Raw genomic sequence first — 27555 nt, forward strand, 5'->3', positions numbered from 1 at the left:
CCCCCCCAAATCCTGCCATTTCCAGCTTGTAATAAAAGGAATTGTTGTAATGGGCATGAGTCCAGGAGTGAAGTTAGGTTGTTTTTACAGAGTTAGAAGGCTGCCATCTGGCATTGATAGTGAGATGGTGTTGTCATCAGTTTCTTGATGCAGGAAAGGAATGAATCCTCATCTGTTTCCTGTGGATAAGTAAAGAAGTTAAGATTCTAGTAAAATCTTTCTACCTTAAAGGAACGTAGGCTTCATTTATGTTTACACCAAATCATACCAGTTGCGGCATTCATTTTAAGAATATCATATTTTCTACATCGATGTGACTGGTATAGAACATCTGGCTTATTCTTTCCAGGTTATGGAATCAAAAGCCTATTGGTGACTTCCAAGGGTTTCCCTACATAAATGCATTTTAGTTCTTTGTTTCAAATTGAATCTGTTTCTTAAATATTAATTTTAACCCAACTGCATAGTTTTTCCACAACCCATTATTAGTTCTCTGTATTCTCTTAAAAAAGAAGGTTGCCTGTGAATATCCAAATCTCTAATGTGGATCAAAAGAGTCTTTAATATTTTCGTACCATAAATACTGGTGCTTAATTTCTAATTTTTACATTATTTTAAAGTCGGTCTATCCTTGTGGATATGCATAATTTTTTGATAGGTAAGGGTCCCGCCTCGAAGATGCCCAATTATCGGAAGAATTGGGGGTTCCCTTGACCACCTATTTCCCTAAACGAGGTGGCCAGCATTACTGCAGCTGGCTTAATGGAGAGTTGGACACTTATGTGCCCAGCTTTCTTTTCAAGCTATTGGAATTATGGATTGAGCTGAGCACGATTACTCACCTTTCCATAAATTCCATATTCTTCAATGGAAAGCGCCGCACACATGCTCGGCCACCTGTAGCCATCTCACATTACTTTTTAAGAAGAGCAAAACATGCTGACAAAAAAATAAGAGTGGCAAAGTGACAAGCAGGGCTGCAGATTAGCTGTGTGCAAATGCATTGTGTGATGTGGTTGGTTCAACCACAGAAGCAGGGTTAGTAATACTAAAGCTGGTGAAGGAATCTCTTCAGTTCCATACACTGTGGCAGATCCTACAGTGATAAGGTTACAGGAGGAACTCTATTATTTGTTGTCAACATTTTATCTGTAACCAAATACACTTCTATGCAAGGCTCCAGAATTAGTTGTAATTATGCATTGTTGTATTAAATGTTAGATTTGTCTTTGTGTGTATGTATGAACATTTATGCTCTACATAGCAAAACTTATGCGAATGCCCTAACCGTTCTGAAAATCCCTGGAAATCTAGTTCTAAAATGATGGGTTGCTGCAAAATCCAAAGAACACAATTCTTATTACTGTAGCATTAAGATTTCCCTACACTGGAAATAAGGAGCACGACCCAAACCATGAAATGGCCCAAGACCATTATTCTTACTCCACCAAGCTTTATAGTTGCATCCATTAAATCCAGATTCTTGCATGTGATGGGGAAGAGTAGTCACTCCATGAAATGAATGCGTTTGGCATTGCCTTGCGTACAGCAAATATTCTTTGGGCTGACGTTGCTTCTAGTAAGTTTGGAACTCAGTAGGGACTGTTGCAGCCGAGGACAGACAATTTTTATGTGCTACTCCATTCTACATTTCGGTTATGCTGGAATTTGTTTGTATGTATGTGCTCACCGATTGATTGTGAGCAAAGCCAGAACAGAATATGTTGCACTGTATAGATCACATAATACGTAAATACAATTTTTGGATTTGAATTGAACCAGTTTGGCGACACCATATGCCTCTTTTAGAGCATATGTTATTTTACAAGTGTGATTTTGAAACCATTAGATGCCAGTAACTGTGATATTACATGTGAAGTATAAGAAAGGCACCAATGTTCGGGAAAAGGTAACTCACAGGGAAAATGCAAACAATAGCTTGGAACAGGCACAGGTTCAAAACCACAAATAAAACCAATAAAGACTAATAAAAAAAAGTAGGTTAACCATTCTAGTATCGGAGACCATAAACTAGGGGATATTTGTTAAAACTAGTGCAAAGCAAAAGGGGAATAGTTTATAGCAACCAATTAGGTGACTAGATCTTATTTTTCCAAGCTCTTTTGGAAAACTAAAGCAGAGTCTTGGTCCTTTTGTACTAGTTTTGATAACTCTCCCCTGAAGACCATTCCTGACATTTTCCAGTTTAATACAATATATCTGAGTAGTTCAGGGCTATCAACCTAGTCCAGGAAAGGAGAAAGTTCTTCTGTGTTCAGCTCACAAGGCATCGTCTACATTGAAACATTGTAGCTCTGTAAGCAGCTTTAGGCCAAAACAAGTTCTGGGCCTGTTCTCATCGGCGTTGGGCTTCCATTCATTGGTTCAGTTTGACCTTTCCGTTGGAGGAACGGATTAACGGAAAGCCGAACGGAAACTATAGTTTCTGCTTGCATTACCATTGATTTTCAATAGTAATACTTCTGTTGCAGTTGGTTTCTGTTTTTTTTAGTGGAAACAATAGCGCAGTCTACTACACTATTGTTTCCGTGAAAGAAACGGAAACTTTACGGAACGGAAACAAAGTTTCCGTTTATTTCACGGAAACAATACTGTAGACTGCGCTATTGTTTCCAGTTAAAAAACCGTGAAACTTTATGGAATGGAAACCAACTGAAAAAGAAGCATTACTATTGAAATCAATGGTAATGCAAACAGAAGCTATAGTTTCCGTTTTACTTTCCGTTTATCTGTTCCTCTGACAGAAAGGTCGAACGAAACCGATGAATGGAAACCCAACGCTGAAGTGAACAGGCCCATAACTTGTATTGGCCTCAAGCTGCTTACAGAGCTAAAATGTTTCAATGTGGACTGAAAGCTCGAGTGGTAGTCGACGCTGATGTGAACATAGCCTTTCAGCCACTGAATGTAAAGAATGTTTCCAATGTTGCAAAATTTTTCATTCTACACTGATTAAGTGTTTTCATAATATTAAAAAATCACTTTATTCTAATCTTCTCATGATCTATTTCATATTCCTACATATGTTCACATGTTTAAAATAATTCCTATTAAGGCTAAGTTCACACAGAGTTTTTGGACGCGGAAACCGCGCCAAAAAACTAGTCAAAAACGGCCCGAAAATGCCTCCCATTGATTTCAATGGGAGGCAGAGGCGTCTTTTTTTCCCGCTAGCGTTAAAACCGCCTCGCGTGAAAAAGTAGCGACATGCCCTATCTCCGGGTGTTTACGCCTCTGACCTCCCATTGACTTCAATGGAAGGCAGAAAGAGCGTATTTCGCCGTGTTTTTTGCCCGCGGCGCTCAATGGCCGCGGGCGAAAAACGCAGCGATAATCTGCGTGCAGGGAGAGGGAAATCTGCCACAAATTTCCAAACTGAATTTTGAGGCAGAAATTCCGCCTGCACTCTGTGTGAACATAGCCTAACTGGCCATCATCATTTTGAACCCTTGTTGATAAACTATTATGAATAAAGCTTGAAGATTTATTATGTTCCTGTTTCCGGTTTTCTGCTTTGTGTTTGTCACTTAAAAGTACTTTCCTACTTTCCTAAGGAAGTTCAACATGTTAATGTTATTGAAGAAAGGAAGAAATGTTGGAGAACCTCTTGAACTTAAACACAATGCACGTTTGTGTGCACTGAACTTTACCTAAAACACTGCTCTTCTATAGAATTGCATGCTGCTTTTTTTAATTTAATTTTTAAAGTTTGTCTATTTAGCATGACCAGACCTGACCATTGTGTTTGTTTTGTTTTTCTTAAAAATCTGACTAAGTTTCAGACCTAATGACTGCATAACGGAATTGAGAACTTTTAGGAAAACCAGTCAAAAGTAAATTCATATCTTGTTTGTGTATGTTCCTTAGCTGCGCATTGCCTATATATATATATATGTATATATATATATATATATATATATATAATAATGCGCAGCTAAGGAACATACACATATGTGAAAGCTAAATATTCATTTTAGTGTATTTGTGTATGGTTTATAGTTAAAGTTAATTTATGTTGACCGAGGCATACCTTGAAACTCCTGAACCCCAATGCAAAATCTGTAACCGGGTATGCTGATCTACCATGTGCCATTTATAATATTGTTGTTCTTTTATGTGGCAGGGGGGCTATTGGGTCCCCTCAGGCAGCAGGCCTCGGTTCGATTTTGACCTTTGCTCTCCCTACTGTTACGCCCCAGAATACGGTTACCTCCATGAGACCGATTTTCCCACACATTATGTTCTTTCCTTATTCCTACACAGACATCCGCTGGCATATGCTGTAGTGTTATTGGTATCCTACATGGGATCCTCAATAAAACATTAAGTGGTGACTTCTGGGAAAAGTTTTTTTTTAAACTTTCCTACGTCTGAAACATAAAGTAACGTTTCGTATTAATGAATGTTTATGACAAACATTGTTACTCAAAATTCTACATCTTCCTAATGTGTTATGTTTTGTATTTTTCAGATGGCGCAGATGTAGAAGATGACCCATCTTGTTCATGGCCAGCATCATCACCATCTAGTAAAGACCAGACATCACCCAGCCACGGAGAAGGTTGCGATTTTGGTGAAGACGAGGGTATTCCAGGGTTGCCGTATCCCTGCCAGTTTTGTGACAAATCCTTCAGCCGCCTCAGCTATTTAAAACACCATGAACAAAGTCACAGTGACAAACTCCCTTTTAAGTGCACATATTGTAGTAGATTGTTTAAGCACAAAAGAAGTAGAGATCGTCATATAAAACTGCATACTGGAGACAAAAAATATCACTGCAGTGAGTGTGATGCAGCATTTTCTAGAAGTGATCATCTTAAAATTCATTTAAAGACTCATACTTCCAACAAGCCATATAAGTGTGCCATTTGTAGAAGAGGGTTCCTCTCTTCAAGCTCGTTGCATGGTCATATGCAGGTACATGAAAGAAATAAAGATTGTTCGCAGTCTGGTTCAAGAATGGAGGACTGGAAAATGAAGGACACACAGAAATGCAGCCAGTGTGAAGAGGGGTTTGATTTTCCCGAGGATCTCCAGAAACATATAGCTGAATGTCACCCTGAATGTTCTCCAAATGATGATAGAGCTGCTCTTCAATGTATGTATTGCCATGAACTTTTTGTTGAAGAAACCTCTCTTTTGAATCACATGGAGCAAATACACAGCAACGAGAAAAAAAAGTCTTGCAGCATTTGCTCAGAAAATTTCCACAGCATTGAGGAGCTCTATAGCCATATGGATAATCATCAACACCCAGAATCCTGTAATCCAAGCAACAGCCCCTCTTTAGTTACCGTAGGCTATACATCGGTATCTAGTACCACTCCTGATTCAAACCTGTCTGTAGACAGTTCTACAATGGTAGATATTGCTCCACCACGAACTAAAAGTCGTGGGAGGAAAAGGGCTTCTCAGCAAACTGGTGATGTCAATGCCCCTTCGAACAAGCAAGCTAAAGTTACATACAGCTGTATCTACTGCAGCAAACAATTATTTTCTAGCCTTGCTGTCCTACAGATACATCTTAAAACTATGCATTTAGATAAACCAGAACAGGCTCATATCTGTCAGTACTGCTTAGAAGTATTACCTTCACTTTACAATCTAAATGAACATCTCAAACAGGTACATGAAACTCAGGATCCAGCATTAATTGTTTCCACGATGCCTACTATGGTGTATCAATGCAACTTTTGTTCTGAAATGTTCAATGACCTTAACATGCTCCAAGAGCACATTAGAAGTTCACATGGGTTTCCAAATCCAGTTGCAAAAGACAGTAATGCATTCTTCTGTCCCCATTGCTACATGGGATTTCTCACAGACTCTTCCTTAGAGGAGCACATTCGTCAAGTCCATTGTGACCTAAGCAGTTCGCGTTTTGGCTCTCCAGTGTTGGGTACCCCAAAAGAGCCAGTGGTTGAAGTATACTCTTGCTCGTACTGTACCAATTCGCCGATCTTTAATAGTGTTCTTAAATTAAACAAGCACATCAAGGAAAATCACAAGAACATTCCGCTGGCATTAAATTACCTCCATAACGGGAAGAAATCTAGGGCCCTGAGTCCCTTATCTCCTGTTACTTTGGATCAATCCTCCTTAAAGATGATGCAGACCATTGGTGGCAATCCTTCAAGACCTGCGGGCGAGTACATCTGCAATCAGTGTGGTGCCAAGTATTCATCCCTCGATGGTTTTCAGACTCACTTAAAAACTCATCTTGATACCGTTCTGCCAAAATTGACATGCCCCCAGTGCAACAAAGATTTTCCAAACCAAGAATCTCTTTTAAAGCATGTTACTATTCATTTTATGATCACATCTACATATTACATTTGTGAAAGTTGTGACAAACAGTTTACTTCAGTAGATGATTTGCAGAAGCACTTGCTAGACATGCATACATTTGTTTTCTTCCGTTGTACACTATGCCAGGAAGTGTTTGACTCCAAAGTCTCCATTCAGCTTCACTTGGCTGTGAAACACAGCAATGAAAAGAAAGTATACCGATGCACTTCCTGCAACTGGGACTTTCGCACAGAAACTGACTTACAGCTTCACGTAAAGCACAACCACCTGGAGAACCAGGGAAAAATTCACAAGTGCATTTTCTGTGGAGAGTCCTTTGGCACGGAAGTAGAGCTGCAGTGTCACATTACGACCCACAGCAAAAAATATAATTGCAAATTTTGCAGCAAAGCTTTTCATGCCATCATTTTATTAGAAAAACACTTGAGGGAAAAACATTGTGTGTTTGAAGCCAAAACACAAAATTGTGGAAGCAATGGAGCTCCAGAACAGGTTCAGAAAGAAGAAGTGGAACTTCAGACCTTGTTGACAAACAACCAAGGGTCTCATAATAGTCATGATGGCAGCGAAGAAGATATTGATACTTCTGAAACAATGTATGGCTGTGACATATGTGGTGCCGCTTACACCATGGATTCTCTTTTGCAGAATCACCAACTCCGAGATCACAATATCCGACCTGGAGAAAGTGCAATTGTAAAGAAAAAGGCTGAGTTAATTAAAGGAAATTATAAATGCAATGTTTGTTCCCGTACATTTTTTTCTGAAAGTGGTCTGAGAGAGCACATGCAGACTCATCTTGGACCTGTAAAGCATTACATGTGTCCAATATGTGGAGAACGTTTCCCATCTTTGCTAACTCTTACAGAACACAAAGTAACACATAGTAAGAGTCTGGACACTGGAAGCTGCAGAATTTGCAAACTTCCTCTACATAGTGAGGAGGATTTCTTAGAACATTGTCAAATGCATCCAGATCTGAGAAATTCATTGACAGGGTTTCGTTGTGTGGTATGTATGCAGACAGTGACATCAACTCTGGAGCTCAAGATTCACGGCACATTTCATATGCAGAAAACTGGAAACGGATCTGCAATTCAGTCCACTGGCCGAGCACCTATTCTACAGAAGTTGTTCAAGTGTGCTTCTTGTTTAAAAGAGTTTCGCTCCAAACAGGACTTGGTGAAGCTTGATATCAATGGTTTGCCCTACGGTCTTTGTGCTACATGTGTTAATCTTAGTAAAAGTGCCAGTCCATCTGCCAATGTGATTTTAAGCACGAATAGGCCTTTAAGTCAGACTGACAGTATACCCTGTGTAGATGGTAAAAATAAGGCCTCCATGCTGAAGACCCGATGCTCCAGTTGTAATGTTAAATTTGAATCTGAAACGGAACTTCAAAATCACATTCAGGCTGTCCACAGAGAACTTGGATCTGAAAACAATTCTCAGCTGAAAACGCCACATGTGTCACCAATGCCCCGCATCAGTCCGTCTCAATCAGAAGAGGTAAACTTTTTGCCACTGTATATATATTGAAATTAATTTTCTTGCCTAACTTATTTTAAATCTTACATTGTTATTGCAGCCGATTCTAAGTAGGGTTGCCACAAGGCTGGTAATTCACTGGACAAGCCGGTATGTACACTGGGAGATCGGTAAAAGTACAATATTTTTATGGACTATAGCAAATCTCAACATTTTTGCATTCTAAGAGATTACTTGCCCAGTCACCATACTTCCTCCTTTGCCAGGCCCACACAACCATAGGAACGTAAGCCGCATCAGGACTAGTCTAAGTGAGATTGGCGCCAGCGGGAGAATGGAGTGGGCAAAGCAGAAAACCAGGTACCCCAACATTCAGCAGCCGGACTTGCGCACACATCCTGACTGTTAAGAGCAGAAGTTGGAGGGGGAGGAAGAAACTGACAAAGTAACAATCACTGTCTGTTTGAGGCCTCCAAAAAGTGACTCCAAAATCGCACCTACTTTTTTGCTCATGTTTGGGTGGGATTAACGCAACATTGTGTCACAAAAACTGGCACATGTACATACCACCTTTTACATGTATATTGTTTTTGGGTGGAAAAGGTAGCAACCCTGTTTCTAAGTAAATGCGCTAATGCTGGCACTTGAATGATTTTAAATGTAAAACTGAAAGATGGACAATCTTTTTGTTCATTGGTGGATTTTCCAAGGGAATGGCACAAATTTAACAAACCGCGTACAATGAAAAGTGGAGTAGTTTCCCATAGCAACCATTAGTATTCCAGCTCTTAAGCAGAGGTAAATGAAAGCAGCTGATTGATTGGATGTTGTAAACTGCTCCTCCTTTTTTCCATTGTACTAGTTTAGATAAATCTCACCTATTGAATTTGCTCTTTATTCTGTCTGATAAACCGGTATAAAGAGTCAGAGAAAATAGAAGAGTAGATTATTATTACTCTGCAGCAGAGATTGGGTTTATTACAAATATTACTAATTCTAAATCCCTTATTTTAAAAATGGATTATTGTTAGCCATATAATTCTTGAGATACTTTGAAAAATATCTGAAAGAAATTGGTCTGTGGTCCTATTTAGGTTTTTTTTTGTTCACAATATTGGGGGGCACTTTTATTTTTAATGTCCGTGGAGGAGAATGCCACAAAACTGCACCCTACAGCATTCAATTATTCCATTGTACCACAACTTCACTAACCTGTTTTTCAGGAGCCACTTGTGGCTCTCTGGCACCCCTTGTAGGTGGCTCCACATCTGTTACCAGCCCTAAATACTTTTGTGCCCTAGTGGTACCAGGGATGTCATAGTATTACTAAAACGTGGCACTAGAGTCAAAACCGTATCACTGGCAATTAACTATAAAGTAAGAGCCACATGACTTGTCATATGTTTAATAGACTTTTCCCCTTTTAATATCCAGTGTGGCTCAACACTACCTGACACATTTGAAAGGGTCTTGCAAGCTAGAAATGGTTGTGAATTTCTGCTCTAAACCAAGATTACAATTACGGCATTCTCTAAAATTGCATGTCTGCCTGCTGCGGTACAGCATAGAGGACAAACTGCAACAAAGATGCCCTTTGTAAACCTGGCATTACTGGGGTAAGGTTTCTCAGGTATTCTACTTTGTTACCATGTGCACATTGTGGTGTGTCAAAATCTGGATGCAGATTACCTTAATTCTACAGGCTTTGATTTTGTTAATTAGATGAAACATAAATTACAATAGCATACATTTAAAAACAGATTGCCTTTCCTTCAGGTTATTATTCTATTAAAAGACAAGTCAATTCCCCCTGCTTTGAAAAAGGTTACAGAACCTACAGTGGTGGCCACACATAGAGCGAATAGGGATTTGATTCTTGTGTTTGCTTCACGGGACCTTACTTTGATGAGGCGTGACCTGAAAAGTATAAAGGGATTAAATTTGTTATTTTGTAATTTTCAGCACCACATAAAATGAAGAGTCTGAGCGGAAGTAGATTGGAAGCAGTATTGTGCCTAGGGAGTCTCTGCATCACTATGCTTGCTTAGAAGAGAGCGTAAAATCACCACTTACATGTACTACCGCTATAAATATTACATATAGCATATTGCAATAGTCAGTGCAACGAGATGAAATTCGCACAGATACACAGATCATTTTCTTTGACAACTTAATCTTGTGGAGAGCACTACAGATTCTATTGCAATAAAAAAATGTAACATCCACATTTGACATTTAAAGGGACACATAGTCATCATTTTGCTAGTTTAATTTTACCACAACATAGTAAAGGTCACATCCTCTGTGAAATATTGGAATTTCATTGAAGTTCATTTTTTTCCAATGGTATATCAGCAGATTATGAAAATAATATCAATGGTGTTTTCATAGCTGTTTTTCTTCTTAGTCCTCTGTCACTGTAGGTCAGTCTGGCTGTGCCTCTAGTGACTGCACTTCCGATGTCAAAGCTTGGCTTGCCACAACCCACACACTTCAGTATCCCTTTACGAGCACTGTAGCAAAGTACGGGTTATTTTAATTAAACCCTTGAAGATTCACACTACATTTCTACCATATACAATTTTTGTCTGAAATTGATCTGAGCCCTCACCTTAGAAATCCCCTTCTTAGGGATTACATCTTATTGGAAATTCAGGAAAGATGATATTTCCCTATAGACGGTACAGTATCAAGTGTTGATAGCGCTCAACATTCTAAATAATTGAGGGGAGGAGAGAAGGTGTTCACTAAATTGATGATTGCTGTTAGCCGGTCAAGTTAAGTTTTCAGTCTTCTGCAGATCTCTATGCAAGAAGTAGAAAGAGAGAGATTGGTTATATCGGATAAAATGTAGCTGCTTCAGGCTGCAAGTGTTATAGGTGTAAGATAAAACAAATACTTACTCTAAGTCTGGAAAAGAACTGATGCAGCTTAATGTAAACTACATTTTAACAGTTTTTATGTGCTATAGATGACATGTGACTAAGGCTCTGTTCCTAATGGCTTCCATTTTTACAGAATCCATGACAAATATGACTGATGCGTTCTGGTTCCTCATGATCCATTGTGATCTGTTGTCTGTTTTTTCAGCAATTGACTTATTATAGGTCCAGCAGGTTTTCTTTTTTGAGGCCCCATACACATGGCCGTGCCCATAATCACAGTCCGCGATTGCAGGCACGGCCAGCCGCTGGCAGCCGCTTGAATTTTCGGCCTGTGCTCCCATACTAAGTATGGGAGCACGGCCCGTAAAAAGAACAAGAACGGACGTGTCCTATCTTTTGCGGTATACTTCTACGGCCCGGACACCTTCCCGCAAATATATGGGAAGGTGTCCGTGGTCAATAGAAGTGAATGGGTCTGTAATTGCGGACCGCAATTACGGACGATTTTTACGGTCGTGTGCATGGGGCCTTATACTGGATAGAATACTGCAGCATGCTATACTAGTCTGACCTTCAAAAAGGGAAAGAAGAGCAGCAGGAGGGAGACTTCATTGGCTTAGAGCATGCAACACAGCTTTGACATCACACCAGGAAGAAGCCGCCCATTCAACAACCATGGAGAGAGACCATGTGCATTTAAAAAAACCTATAGAGGGAAGGGAAAATACCCACATATGAAGGTTTCACTAAACTTATTTATTTTTAAGAATGGGTAGACATTAACCCCATCCGGCTGCAGATACTTTTGACCTTCCTGACTGAGCCTTATTTTTCAAATCTGACATGTCACTTTATTTGGTAATAATTTAGGAATGCTTTTACCTATCTAAACGATTCTGAGATTTTCTCGTGACACAATTTACTTTAAGTTGGTGGTAAAATGTGGTCGATACATTCAGTATTTAATTGAGAAAAACACTAAAAAATCTGCTTGTAAAAAAAGATCGTAATACCATTCAAAATAGTTGATGATTAACATTTCCTATATGTCTACATTGTTTGCATCATTTTTTTTGAACAGCCTTTTATTTTTCTAGGACGTTACAAGGCTTAGACCTCATTCACACGACAGGTTTTCCCGGCCGGGTGCCGGCCGTTCATAAATCGGCCGGCACCCGGCTGCATTAGGAATAATAGACCCCTAATGGGGCTATTCACACGACCGATTTTTTTGACGGCCGGGAAAACCGGCCGTCCAAAAATAGGACATGCTCTATTTTCGGCCGGGTACCCGGCCGCCCGGCTCCCATAGAAGTCTATGGGGCCGGGTAATACCCGGCCATCACCGGAATGTGTCCCGAGTGATGGCCAGGGTTTCCGTGGCTTGCGCTCTGTCTCCTCCTCCTCACAGCGCAGAGTGCATGTGAGGAGGAGGAGTTGATGCCATTCGGACGAATGGCTACGCTGTACACTGTGTGGCAGGGTCGGGGTGTACAGCAGGTGGAAGGGAGCGCTGCACTGGCTCCCTTCCCCTGCTTGTTTTAAAAGCGCCCTGGCCCGGCGACACCTTCGATGGCGCTGCTAGCAGTTGCGGCGGCTGCTACTACTGTAGCGACACCACTATAGCAGAGCGGGGAGGTATCTCCCTGCTCTGCTATGTACTAGCCCCACTTTAGCTCCTTGAAGGAGCGGAATCCCCGTGTTTTCGGGGATTCCGCTCCTGGACAGAGCGCTTGATGTCTCTGTCCATATCTGGGCAGTGACATCAGGGGAAACTCCTGAAGCGGAATCCCCGAACACATGGGGATTCCCCTTCAGGAGTTGCCGCTGATGTCACTGTCCAGATCTGCCCGGCCCGGAACGGATGCAAAACTTTATGCAAGCCGGCCAAAATGGCCGATTTTACCGGCCGGCACTCGGGCTCGGGCGGGACCCGGTCGTGTGAATCCCGCCTTAGAACATTAGCAGAAATTTCTCACATTTTTCAAGAAAATTTCAAAAGGCTATTTTTACAGGGACCAGTTCCGTTGTGAAGTGGCTTTGATTGGCCTATACAATACAAACCCCCATTTTAAAAACTGCACCCCTCCAAACTTTTGCATTAATTCATATTTAATTAATTTTTTTCTGTGACCCAGAAGGTTTTAACAGAGAAATGCAACTTTAGAAATATCCCACATGCGGCCCTAGTGTTCTAATGGACTGAAGCACCTGCCTCAGAAGCAAAGGAGCCCCTAGAGGATTTTGGGGCCTTCTTTTTATTAGAATATATTTTAGGCACCATGTCAGGTTTGAAGAGGTCTTGTGATGCCAAAACAGCAGAAACCCCCACAAAAAGACCCCATTTTGAAAACTACACCCCACAAGGAATTAATCTAGGGGTGTAGTGAGCATTTTGACCCCACAGGTGTCTCATAGATTTTATTAGAATTTAAACGTGAAAATGAAATATTTTTATTTTTTTTTTCCTATATGATTTAGTTCTAGCTAATAAAACAAAAACAAAGTCCACAAGGAATAAAGAAGAGAAATCCCCCCAACATTTGTAAAGCAACTTCTATGAGGTACGAAAATACCCCATATGTGGGCATAAACTGCTGTTTGGGCACACGGCAGGGCTCAGAAGGGACGGCGCACCATTTGACTTTTGTAGCACAGATTTTACTGGATTGATTTCTCGGCACCATGTCTCTTTTGCAAAGCCCCTAAGGTACCAGTACAGTGGAAACTACCCAAAAGTGTCTCCATTTGGGATACTACACCCAATTGAGGAATTAATCTAGCGGTGTAGAGAGCATTTTGACCCCACAGGTGTTTCATAGATTTTATTAGAATTGGGCAGTGAAAATAGAAAAAAAACATTCATCTTCAATAAGACCTGGCTTTAGCGTCAATTTTTTCCTTTTCTCTACAAATAAAGGAGAAAAGGCACGCCAACATTTGTAAAGCAATTTCTCACAAGTACGACAATATTCCATATGTGGTCATAAACTGCTGTTTGGGCACACAGTAGTACTCAGAAGGGAAGGAGCGCAATTTGGGTTTTGGAGTGCAGATTTTGCTGTATTGGTTTCTGGTCGCTATGTCACATTTGCAAAGTCCCTGTGGAAATTCCCCAGAAGTGACCGCATTTTGGAAATTACACCCTCAATGTATTCACCTACGGGTGAGTGAGTATGTTAACCCCGCAGGTGTTTTGCGGAAATTAGTGTGCACTCGATGCTGCAGAGTGAAAATGGGAATTTTTCCATAGATATGCCAATATGTGGTGCCCAGCTTGTGCCACCATGAAAAGACCGCTCTCTAATTATTATGCTGTATTTCCCAGTTTTGGAAACACCCTACATGTGGTCCTAATCTTTTACCTGGACATTCGACCAGGCTCAGGAGTGAAAGAGCACCATGCAAAATTGAGGCCTAATTTGGCGATTTACAAAGTATTGGTTCACAATTGCAGAGGCTCGGATGTGAAATAATAAAAGAAAGCCAGTAGAAGTGACCCCAATTTGGAAACTACACCCCTCAAGGCAATTATTAAGGGGTGTAGTGAGCATTTTCACTCCACAGGTCTTTTCCATAAATGAATGTGCTGCAGATGGTCAAAGTAAAAAATAAATTTTTTCCCTAAATATGCCATTTTAGTGGCAAATATGTCATGCCCAGCTTGGGCCACTGGAGACACACACCCCAAAAATTGTTAAAAGGGTTCTCCCGAGTATGGCGATGCCATATTTGTGGAAGTAAACAGCTGTTTGGGCACACTGTAGGGCTCAGATGGGAGGGAGCGTCATTTGGCTTTTGGAGCGTGGATTTTGCTTGGTGGTAGTTTTGTTTGAGTATTGCTGATGTTTTCAATTATGTGAGGGCACATGTAAGCTGTGCAGAGTACATCAGGTGCATAGTCAGGTGGTATAATAATGGGGTAAAAAAACAAAACAATAAAATAATCCATAGATGTGTGTTACGCAGTTAAGCAATCCTTTATGCATAGGCCAGTGTCACACTGATAAATGGTGTCCTTTCTTATCCCCCTTTTTGGTAGACAAACTGCATCTTTGCAGTTTGGGGAATTTTGCTGGGAAGTGTTGTCCTGGTATAATAAGGGCACCCTGGATTCTAGCAGATATGTTTGGGCCCTACCCTTCCTGGTTCACAAATTTTAGAGCCTTGACAAATCGCCTATTGAAACAGATGAAATGTTCCCCTTGGGCCTGCACAACTGCATATTTTTTTATTTCATGACCTTATTGGAGCCTTAACTATATTATTTTTTTTCATAGACTTAGTGGTATGAGGGCTGTTTTTTTGCAGGATGAGCTGTAGTTATTATTGGTACCATTTTGGGGTGTATGCGACTTTTTGATCACATTTTATCCACATTTTTTTGGGAGGCAAGGTAGCCAAAAGACAGCAATTCTGGCGTTGTTGTTTTTTTTTTTTTGTTTTGTTTTTATACAGCATTCACTACGCGTTATAAATTACATGTTAACTTTATTCTGCGGGTCAGTACGATTCCAGAGATACCAAACTTCTAGCACTTTTTTTATGTTTTACAACTTTTTGCACAATAATATTACTTTTGTAAAAAATACAATTATTTTTTCTGTCGCCATGTTGAGCACCATAACTTTTTTATTTTTTTCGTCGATGGAGCTGTATGAGGGCTTGGTTTTTTTTGCAAGACGGACTTTAGTTTTTATAGGTACCATGTTTGGATACATGTGACTTTTTGATCACTTTTTATTCCAATTTTTGTAGGGCAAAGTGACCAAATATTTTTATAGTTCAGGCCGTTACAGTTGCTGCAATACCAACTATGTTTGGTCTATTTTTTTTTTCAATAATAAAGGACTTGATAAAGGAAAAGGGTGATTTGTGTTTTATCTTATTACTTGAAACGTTTTATTATATTTTTTACAACTTTTATTTTTACACTTGTTTTTTTTTTTATAGTCCCACAAGGGGACTTGAAGGTCCAACTGTCAGATTTTTTATTTTTTCTAATACATTGCAATCCCTATGCAGTGCAATGTATTAGATCTGTCAGTCAATCCCTTTTGATTAGGGCGTAATCGGCTTCCATATTGGCAGAGCCTGAGGCCATTGTTAGGCCTCTTGTTGCCATAGCAGCAGTCGTCAGACCTGCGATCGCATGCAGGCCTGCCAATTTGCTGCCAACATCTAAGATGTAGAGCTCGCTTTCGCTGCATCTAAGGGCTTAATGGCAAGGATCAGAGCTAGCTCTGGTTCTTGCCGTTACAGGTGGATGATCTGCCACCAAAATATGCTGCCCTGTTTAACCCCTTAATGATGAATAAGGAATATATCTGTCGACAAGCAGGAGCTAGTTCCCGCATCGTGATGTGTATAAGTCACTCTGATCTCGTGGGTACTGCCACTGTACCCATGAAATCAGCGGCAGGAGCACTGCTGTTATACACGGCCAGACTACTTCTGCAACTTCTAGAATTGGAGAGTACTCCGATCGTGGCAGTTTAGCCCCATAGATGCCGCGGCATCTAATGTGTTTGACATAGGGTGCGCCCTCTGTCACCCCATTAGCACCCCGCGACATGATCGCGGTGCGCCGATGAGTTTCCATGGCAGCTGGGGGGCCTAACAACAACCCCCAGGTCTGCCTTCAGCAACTGCCTATTAGGCCAGTACATTATAATAACATCCACTCTGCTATTAGACCAAATAACACAAAAAATATTATTTGGTTTACGGCACCTGCCAAAGAATACAACAAACTCATAGCAACGAGTCCACTGTATTCATAAGGGGAGTGCCTCATCCACCTCACCCGGTACCATTCACCGTTAATTTATGGCTGCTTATCTACCTATCATCTGTACAGCATCTGTCAGTCATTGGTGACGAGAGAGGCTCATGACTATGCATATAATAGAAATTCATGACGATGAGAAACTATTTTTAAAAATGGAGACAAAAGACAGAAATTTTACGTTATGTTGTATTTATTTTTGACCAAAATGTCATCTGGCTATAGGCTCACTGATGTACCCTAATTCTTTTTCCTATGGAAAGAAGTGAATGTCAGCTGTAGGCTGGGCAACTACTAAGAAAGTTCCTCATAGTAGGACTAATAAACTTGGTTACCAGTAGCAGATCTCAGGGGCCTCCGCTACATTTACTTATATTGCCATCTCTTTACATGCAGCTCTCTGGATAAACTGTGCACATTGAGCTCTATATATGTATATGTTGACAGGTGTGTTTACATGTATGGCAGATTTAAAATATATAGAAAAGAGGAAAGGGAAATGTGTTTCTGAGATAATGCAATCAGATTCTGATTCAAAGATAAAACATAAATATTCTCCCTTACCACTACCAGTCCTTATGGCTTTATATACATTGCTCTATAAAAAAATATGAGTAGACTGTACGAATCTGATTCAGATCAAGTGATGATACTGTTAATTCCCAAATAGATATTGATTGAAACTGCCCAAACATCCAATTGGATAATAGCCGCAGCTTGTTCTTATTCCATACTTACCGATTTCCATAAATCAACAGTTTCATTGAATATAACCTTTAGAAAAACTATTTTTTTAGTGCTAGGATTACAACACCGTATACTCTTAATTATAACTGTGGTGAATCAGTCAGAATTGCTAGAACAGCCACTGAGACAGTAAATTAGTATTTCCTCTAAAAAGGAACTAACTAGCCCATGATTTATATATTAAAGTCTATCTTGTAGTTTACGGTTGAAATAAACAAACATGTAATAACTTGATAAGAGCCCCAATGTTCATGTTTTTTTAACCTCTTCTTCCTGGAGTAAAGATATGAGCTCATATTTAGCTCTTATGTGACACTGTGTGCATAAGTTTATTTTTTAAATAAATTTCCTATAATCTGGTATTGATAAGGTCCCTAGGATGTCAGATTATTGGAATTTTACTCTACCTAATTACAGTTATTACACAGTAGGGCTGGGCGATGATGACCTAAATCAAAATCCCGATTGAACATGTTATCTCGATTACGATTAAAGAACGATAATTTAGGCCACACCCCTTTCTGCATGCCACACCCCCTATTTGTATGCTACGCCATTGAATTAGTAATTTATTCCCTGAGCCTGCTGTATACCACTGTATATAATATACACCTTGACCCTGCCCCACACAGTGTATTGACCCCATAGTGGTCCCCACACAATATATTGCCTCCATTGTCCTCCCCACACAATATAATGCCCCATAGTGGTCCCCACACAATATATTGCCTCCATTGTCCTCCCCACACAATATAATGCCCCATAGTGGTCCCCACACAATATATTGCCTCCATTGTCCTCCCCACACAATATAATGCCCCATAGTGGTCCCCACACAATATATTGCCTCCATTGTCCTCCCCACACAATATAATGCCCCATAGTGGTCCCCACACAATATATTGCACCCATAGTCCTCCCCACACAATATAATATCCCTATAGTTACCCTCTACACAGTATAATGCCCCTATAGCTTCCCACAATAGTGCCTGATAAAAATAATATACATACTCCCCTAACCCGTTCCAACCACGAGTGGAGGAGATCCCCCTGGTCTGTGCGGCAATAAATAGTGAATGGTAGAGCAGAGACCTTACAGTCCCCTGCTCTACCATTGGATTCAACTGTATCTGCGTCCTGAAGATGTAGATACAGTTTAAACCGGGAAAAAATTATTGATGAATCCAAAATTCGCAAGATGACATCTAATAATTGCGCTGAATTTAAATGTATGTAATTTTTTTCATTAATTGCCCAGTCCTATTTCACAGTACAACTATAATTAATTATAAAACATAATTTTATATCAGTCTTTATAGGTATCAGCAGGGTCATAGGTCATGCTGCCCTATGCACTGAGGGTGAATAAACCCCCGTGCAGTCAATGTGCTGAAAATAATACAATATCAACCAAACTGCATCATACATGGTTAAAAAAATTGCGCCACAAAATGCTCACTAAAACTATGCTAAACCCGTTGCCAAGTAAAAAAATAAGTGCCATGATGTGCTCAAATACTGCCACATAGTGGCCAAATCATATTGCCCTAGAGTACCCAAATAATCGGGGAAACCTTACGGAGATAAACTGAAACAATTTGCCACGGAAAAATTACCATTGCAATCAATGGTAATGCAAACTGAAGCTATGGTATCCGTTTGCCTTTCCGTTCATGGGTTCCTTCAATGGAAAGGTCTGACAAACCATGAACAGAAGAGTGACGCTGATGTGAACACACCCTAACGCAACAAAAAATTTGTATTTGGGCACATGCTACATACACAGATACCTAATCACTGCATAAATGAAAAAAACACATACACACACTGACTACATGCATGCACACAAATGCAGTTATTACATAAGCATGTAGCCATCTTTATCTTGACTCTCATAACTTGCAGCGTGATATCACACAACAAAAGCCATTGAAAAGTCAAGATCTTGCCACTGTATTTAATGCATTAAAAGTAAAGCTAAAGACGGCTAAATTTGTACAATGACACACATATGCACTCACATATACATGTGGACAATGACTATATACAGTCCTGGCCAAAATGTTTGAGACTGACACAAATTTTGGTTTTAACAAAGTATGCGGATTCAGTGTTTTTAGATCTTTTAGGCTTCGTTCACATCTGCATCGGGACTCCGTTCATGGGTTCCGTCTGAGCTTTCCGCCAGGGGAACCCGTGAACGGTATCCAAACGGAAACCATAGGTTTCCGTTTTCATCACCATTGGGGACGTATCCAGTGCAAATGGTTTCTGTTTGTCACCGTTATGCAAGGGTTTTGTTGTCGACTCTGCTAGTCATTCCGTCAAAACGACGGAACCTTTACACAATGGGGACAAACGGAAACCATTTGCACCGGATCAGTCACCATTGAAATAAATTGTGATGCAAACGGAAACCTATTTTTCAGTTTGGATTCCGTTCAGGGGTTCCCCTGACAGAAAGCTCTGACGGAACCCATGAACGGAGTCCCGACGCAGATGTGAACGAATCCTTTGTCACATGTTTCTATGGTATACGTTTTTAAACGGTTATTGACAAATACATTAGGTGTAAGACTCAATATTTACAGTGTTGACCCTTCTTTTTCAAGACTTCAGCAATTCGCTCTGGCATGCTGGATATTCGCTTCTGGGCCAAATCCTGACTGATGGCAACCCATTCTTGCCTAATCAGTGCTTGGTATTTACCACAATTTCTGTGTTTTTGTTTGCCCACCTGCTTTTTGAGGATTGACCAAAGGTTCTCAATGGGATTGAGATCTGTGGTGTTTCCTGGCCATGGACCCAAAATTTCAATGTTTTGTTCACCGAGCCACTTAGTTATCACTTTTGTCTTGTGGTGTGGTTCTACATCATGCTGGAAAAATCATTGTTCATCACCAAACTGCTCCTGGATTGTTGAGAGAAGTTGCTCCTGGAGGATGTTTAGATACCATGTGAGTCCACTCCCTTTGGCGAAAAGCAACCCCACACGTGAAATGGTCTTGGATGCTTTACTGTAGGAATAACACAGGACTCATGGTAGCGCTCAGCTTTTCTTTTCTGGACATTCTTCCAGATGTCCCAAACAGTCTGAAGGGGGCTTCAGCATAGAAAATAACTTTACTGCAGTCCAATCCTTGTACTTACTGCAGAATGTCAGTCTGTCCTTGAAGTTCTTGCAGAGAAGTGGCTTATTTTCTGCCCTTCTTGACACGAGGCCAGCCTCCAAAAGCCTTCGCCTCACTGTTCATGCAGATACACTGATGCCTGCCTGCTGCCTTTCCTGAGCAAGCTCTGCACTGGTGTTGAACAGATCCCGTAACTGAATCCTTTTTAGGAGACAGTCCTGAAACTTACTGGACTATCTTGGCTGCCCTGAAACCCTCTTGACAGCACTTGAACCCCTCTCCTTGAAGTTCTTAAAGATCCAAAAATGGTTGATTTAGGGGCAAACTTACAAGCAGCAATGTCCTTGCCTGTAAAGCCCTTTTAATGCAAAGCAACGATAACTGCACATGTTACCTTGGAGGTAATCATGGTTAACAGAAGAAGACAGCGATTTCAAGCACCATCCCCCTTTTAAAGCAGCCTGCTCTTATAATTCAATCTCCATGACAGAGTGATATCTGCTGCCTTGTCCTAATTAACACTTTCTCCTGAGCCAAGGAGAAGTTCACTGAAATGATGTTAGCATTTTGTGGCAGGGTTGAAATGCAGTGGAAATGAGGAGTTTTGTGATTTAAGTTAATTTTCACGGCAAAGAGTGATTTTTCATTTAATTTCAATTCGTCTGATCACTCTTCATAACAATCTAGAATTTATACAAATTGCCACTATAAAAACTGGAGCAGCAAACTTTGTGAAAGCTAAAATTTGTGTCCGAATGTGTACATATACATTCCTAGCAAAAAGTTTTGAGACTCTCTCACACCCCACATGAATGTTGACTACATATACAGTACTTTGCTAAATTTTTACCCCCCCCCCCCTTCGTGTTTTTCTTGTTTTGTAGCATTGCAACCTGGAATTAAAATAGATTTTTGGATTTGGAGTTGTACCATTTGATTTATACAACATGCCTACCACTTTGAAGGTGCAAAATATTTTTTACTGTGACACAAAAAAGAGAACTTTAATGTACATAAATATGCACACCCTGAAAGTCAATACTTTGTGAAGCCACCTTTTGCTGCAATTACAGTTGCAAGTCTCTTGGGGTATGTATCCGCTTAGCACATCTAGATATTTGGATTTTTTTCCCATTCTTCCTAGGCAAAACTGCTCCAACTCCTTCAAGTTAGATGGATTGCATTGGTGTTCAGCAGTCTACAAGTCATGCTACCGATTCTCACTTGGATTGGGATCTGGGATTTGACTCGGCCATTCCAAGACATTTAAATGTTTCTCCTTAAACCACTGCAGTGTAAATTTAGCAGTATGTTTAGGGACATTGTCCTGATAGAAGGTAAACCTCCATTGCTGTCTCAAATCTCTGGCAGACTGACCAGTTTTCAAGTTCCTGGCAATGAAAAGCATTCCCACCACCATGCTTCACTGTAGGAATAGAGTTCTTGGGGAAATGGGGAAGTAATGGGTTTGCCCCACACACAACATTTCCCATGATGGCCAAAAAGTTACATTTTAGCCTCATCTGACCAGAGAACCTACTTCCATGTGTTTGGGGAGTCTGACACATACTGTTTGGCAAGTGCAAAACGTGTTTTCTTATGTGTTTCTTTAAGCAATGGCTTTTTGCTGGCCACTCTCCCATGAAGCCCCACTCTGTGGAGTGTAAGTCTTACAGGGTCCTATGGACTGATATTTCCATCTCCACTGTGGATCTCTGGAGCTACTTCAGTGATCTCGTTGGTGTCTTGTTGAATCTTTGATTAATGCCCTACTTGCCCGATTTGTGAGTTTTGGTGGCTGCCTTCTCATCTGCTTTGTAATTGCCATTTTTTTTCCATTGTATTATATTATTATTCATTAGTGCTCCGTGGGAGGTTCAAAGTTTTCAATATTTTTATTTTTTATAACTGAACCCAGATCTATACTTCACCACAACTTTGTATTTGACCTGTTTGGAGCGCTCCTTGGTCTTCATGTTGATTGCTTATTGGTGTTGTAGACTCGGGGCCTTTCTGAACAGGTGTAACAAGTGAATTTATACTGACTTAATGTGACAGATCATGTGACACTTTGATTGCACACAGGGGGACCTTATTCAACCAATTGTGTGACTTCTGGACTTAATTGGTTTGACCAGACCTTATTTAGGGGTTTTGTAGCAACTTTTATAGACTCACAAATTTATTTTACTTAAACCAGGTATTTTTTTTTCATTACACTGTTACAATTTTGACTTTTTTGTCGGGTCCATTGCATGAAATCCAAATTAGAAAAAAGGTTGTAATGCAACAAAACAGGAAAAACGGCATACTGTATTTAGGCACATGGGAGAAATTTATTAAGTCTTGCGTTTCATACGGCAGTCCTAGTAGAAAACTAGCTGGAGTAAGATGTGACAAATGTATTAAGAGGCGCATGCCTCTAAATACATTTGTCGCAGTTACGGCTGTCGTGTACCACTGAGTGGAATCTACGACAGGTAGATTCCAAACTGGTCTAACTTAAAGAGGCTCTGTCACCAGATTTTCAAACCCATATCTCCTATTGCAGCAGATCGTCGCTGCAATGTAGATAACAGTAAAGTTTGTTTTTTTCAAAAACGAGCATTTTTGGCCAAGTTATGACCATTTTTATATTTATTCAGATGAGCCTTTCTTATGTACAACTGGGCGTGTTTAAAGTTATGTCCAAGTGGGCGTGTATTGTGTGTGTGTGTGTGTGTACATCTGGGCGTTTTTACTTGTTTTACTAGCTGGGCGTTGTGAATAGAAGTGTATGATGCTGACGAATCAGCATCATCCACTTCTCTTCGTTACCACCCAGCTTCTGGCAGTGCACAGACACACAGCGTGCCCTCGCGAGATCACGCTGTGACGTCACTCACATCCGACGCGATGAAGTTCCTGTGGGAGGAAGTGAGTGACGTCACAGCGTGATCTCGCGAGGACACGCTGTGTGTCTGTGAACTGCCAGAAGCTGGGTGGTAACGAAGAGAAGTGGATGATGCTGATTCGTCAGCATCATACACTTCCATTCACAACGCCCAGCTAGTAAAACAAGTAAAAACGCCCAGATGTAACGAACACAATACACGCCCAGTTGTACATAAAAAAGGCTCATTTGCATAAATATAAAAATGGTCATAACTTGGCCAAAAATGCTTGTTTTTGAAAAAAAAAACTACGTTACTGTTATCTACATTGCAGCGCCTACCTCCCGCTTGTAGTATTGAACACAATGAGTGCTGTTTAAATATATATTGAATGAGCGCTCCCTTGTGGTGACTACAGGTTTAACTCTGTGTGAAGGAAAACAGTGGGAGCAGTTTGAAGGCTGCCTCTCCTCTCATCACAGGCCCCATAGCAGTGGTGTGATCTGCATCTATGGTAGGTTCACCACTAACTGTCAGATATATGATATAAGTATAAAGGTTGATCGGGTATATTGGGTCTAGGAAGTAATTATATATTTTATAAAATACGTTTCTGACAAAATACAGAATCCAGAAGCTGCCGGTAATAAAAAGAGACCTGCCAAATACTACTACATTTAAAAATTCCACTTATCGTACATTCCCACGGCTCTACTGTTGTGCGTTTTTTTGTTGTTTTTTTCTTCAATACCCGCAAGTGTTTACTTTCAGTTTACTATTGATTGGGTTCTGGAAGACCACTTTGTAGAAACTGTCCAGTCTCCTGACTTTGTCATTCTGCACCCTCAATAAGGTGAATATAAACATTTGTGGGGAAAAAAAATACTATCCTAGGCTCCTCTACTAGACGCTGCTTCCTATGGAAGAGGGCGGACAAATGCTGGTAAGTTACATCACCAGTTGTACCTGCACACTCCATTCACTAGACTGTATAACCAATAAATATAGTAGTGATCACCTACCAAATAGTGTTAAAGAGTATGTATGAATAGTTTTTTAGGAGGTGATCAGGAGACAAATATATATTGCCTGCATCATGACCGGATATATACCAAAGATGAAAGAAGGATGCAGATAGCAATTAAGGAGTATCAAAAATATGAAAAAAAACTTAATTGACAAATAATACATATAAAAATCGTCCACAGACCCACTAAAAAGAGTACAGCCTAATCAAAAAATGCTCTAATAAATATGGGAGTAGATCTATAAAGAAAATAGAGCACGGAAGCAGCACTCAAAGCAAAAAAAAATTGACATTTATTCACCCAGCAATTGCAACGTTTCACTTGCTCAATGGAGGCATTTTCAAGCCTAGGAGTAGATCTAGGTATTGTACATACTGTTAACATCCCAACAAGAAGTGTTAAGTGAATTCAAAGTTATATTGAAGAAATATACGTATATACCTATAGTGTAATCAATAAATCCCAACAATCATACTAACCCTTAATGTAGAGACTAAATAGAGCAACAGATTGGCGTCCACCCTGATGCACGTTTTGGCACACTTGCCTTCGTCTGGGGGTCGGTATTGTGTTAGCAGCTAAAAGCGGATCCTGCAGTCCTGTTGGAGGAAAGATTTCAGAACAGTATCTAGCTGATCAGACGTGATATCCTATCCAAAGTGATTGTGACACTGGAGAATGACATTAACCTAACCAAATTCTTCCAATCATGGTATCTTTGGGCAAAGGATGTGTGCACCATTTGACAGTTAAAGCCATGCTTATATAAAGTACAGACCTATTGATCATTTTAGCTAATGTGGTGCACGAAGAGTGACTTGATATTGAAATTATGCACAGTTAAGCCAAACATATTTAAGTTGTTAATACTGATTTAAAATGTGATTAATTTATAAAACTATCGATTTGGTTATGTGAAGACAATTTCAAGGCTGAGCAAACACTTTGAGCCTTTATGGTTAAACTGCCAGTCGGCTGAAATTCAACATCTCAGAGATTCTGTAGAAATTTGAACATTTGTATATTGCACACTGCGTATTTAAGAGGATAATAATGTTTCTTGGAGCAAAAGGTTAGAGAGAAGTTCTTTACATGGTTTGTACTTGTATAAATTATATGACAACTTGGTTATGAAAAAATAAATGTCTGCATCTTGATGACGTATCTATGTATAGCTTTATAGTTTCAAAATTCTTCCAATTATATGCAATAATTTGATGTTTACTTTAATATTCTAGAAAAAAACTTATCAATGCATCAAGTGCCAGATGGTATTCTACAATGAATGGGATATCCAGGTCCATGTTGCAAACCACATGATCGGTAAGTGCAGATTTATTTATTCAATGGCTGATAAGTAGAGGAAAGTTATTTTGTCTGAAATTTCTATCTTGAATATTCCTGTGCTTATGTTTGGTTATGCTGCAAATAGGAAAAACATTGAAAATTGAAGGGGGTCTACCTTTTTCTTGTCAATTGTACCGGCTTGTTCTTGTTCTCTTGACACATTTGATAAGTAGACTGTTGTTCTATTTGGTATCTTTACATCGTAGCAATGTACCTAAATCATCCAAAAATATTGTACTTGTATTTTTATCAGTCCATTTTTTAAACCACATTTCACCGTGCCACAGAAGATGACAGTACTTTCTAGATAATCTGAAAATGAAATATACCTATAACACGAATATGGGAATGAATCCCAGAGATGGTTGAAGTATAAAATTATTCTAGAACGTTTGTCAAAATTCTCTAATGCAAAGTAAAAAGTTCATAAATAATAACAAAAATTGATCATTAAAGAAATGCATGCAGATTTGGAGTAACCCACAATGTGATTTTAGGCCAATTTTATCATATAATTCTATGCAGGTGATTTGGAGCTCTGTATCAGAAAAACAAAGTTCTAACCGCTAGAAAGATATATTAAGAAATTACTCAACATAATATTTCGAACCTATTTAGATATAGAAAATCATATTCAATGGTGGACATTCACTTTAAAGGTGCCTGAAATGACAAGAGAGAGTTCTGAGTCGGGGTCTATTTTAATAAGTTTTCATAAATATGTGAGCAAGAATAACAAAATGTTGTTACATTCTATCTATTCTTAATTAATTATAGAAACATTGAAACTTTACATTAATTTCACATTTTGTCCACGGAAAGGAAATGTATGCAGGTGGAAAGACATAGTCTTAGCTACGTATTTGCAATCGGAATGGTAAGCCAACATCCGTAATTTCAGGCACAATCCCAGCTGAGCAATAGAAAATATATGTAGAAAACTAAAAGCTACAATTTGTCTGTGTAGCTGAGGCCAACATCAACCATCCTTGGTACTAAATAACCTTCCAAATAACATAGTATTACTAGTCCCATGTTCGGAAATTACATTCACTGCTTCCAGTCCGGACTTTGTCTTGAAGCTTTAACACCCTAGAACAGTTTTAAATACTCCAAACCTTAGAAGCCCTTTCTACGTTGCATTGGTGCATCAGGTACTTTGTATTGTATCTTATCTCTGTAAAGGCATCCTGATCACGTCTCTTTAAATATATTCATTTTCTAATTTGTGAATGTGTTAGAAATTATTATTGGTAAGCATTGGCAGAACTGTGTAATGCAAATCTTCTCATAGCTAATAAGGGGTGCAGTGGTAGTAGTCACACCCAGTCCCTGGTACCCGAGGGAATCTAATGGCCCCTCTGCCACATAAAATACACCAGTATCCCAAAACATGCTACACATTTTACAGATTGCGGCATTGGAATACAGGAGGTTCCAATAGTTTTGAGAGATATGTGAAGAGGAGCAAGGAAACCATGACAGTAGGTACATAAATAACTGCATACTATGTGGAGGACAAAAAAAATCTCTGCATTGTCTTTCAGTTTTTATGCAGTTACCTGTATACGATATATAAGTTTTATGTTTATTGTATATATTGTTTGAGTTCTAATCTGCCAAAACCTGTACATGCATGACACAGAATATGTGTACAGAGTCGTATAGTACTGCCCTGACACATATATAGGGAGGTACTCGATTCATGAATACAGACGACTCTTAAGCAGGATTCCATTGTATAACTTCAAATCCGCTGTTATACAAACTGCACCATATTTTTTTTTTTGTGCTGTTTGGAATAATAGCTCAGTAAACTGGTCATTATAATCTACTGCCCTTAACTAGGACAGCATATCTTAATAATAGTCACTTTTAGGAAAATAAAGCATTTCAATCAATCGTTGAAAAGTTAGAAAGTAAAAACCATAAATGA

At 39.7% G+C, this 27555-nt stretch overlaps 1 protein-coding gene and 1 long non-coding RNA gene across 9 annotated transcripts in view; one reads left to right on the top strand and one right to left on the bottom strand.

Moving 5' to 3' along the window:
* Window positions 1–25823, bottom strand: LOC142651511 (uncharacterized). Its single transcript, XR_012847635.1, has 5 exons — window positions 25735–25823; window positions 24752–24871; window positions 10430–10622; window positions 9657–9735; window positions 1–179 (listed from the first exon to the last, which is right to left on the bottom strand). It is a non-coding gene; the product is annotated as an uncharacterized LOC142651511 (long non-coding RNA).
* Window positions 1–27555, top strand: part of ZNF521 (zinc finger protein 521) — a 327057-nt gene that overhangs the window by 131683 nt on the left and 167819 nt on the right. For all 8 annotated transcript variants that reach the window (XM_075826332.1, XM_075826326.1, XM_075826328.1 and 5 more), the window contains 2 exons: window positions 4493–7839; window positions 25511–25595. In XM_075826332.1, the coding sequence (XP_075682447.1) occupies window positions 4933–7839; window positions 25511–25595 (2992 nt within the window). In that variant the 5' untranslated portion in view covers window positions 4493–4932. The remainder of the gene's footprint in view (window positions 1–4492; window positions 7840–25510; window positions 25596–27555) is intronic.

This window comes from Rhinoderma darwinii, chromosome 5 (genome assembly GCF_050947455.1).
Source record: "Rhinoderma darwinii isolate aRhiDar2 chromosome 5, aRhiDar2.hap1, whole genome shotgun sequence".
Classification (NCBI taxonomy): domain Eukaryota; kingdom Metazoa; phylum Chordata; class Amphibia; order Anura; family Rhinodermatidae; genus Rhinoderma; species Rhinoderma darwinii.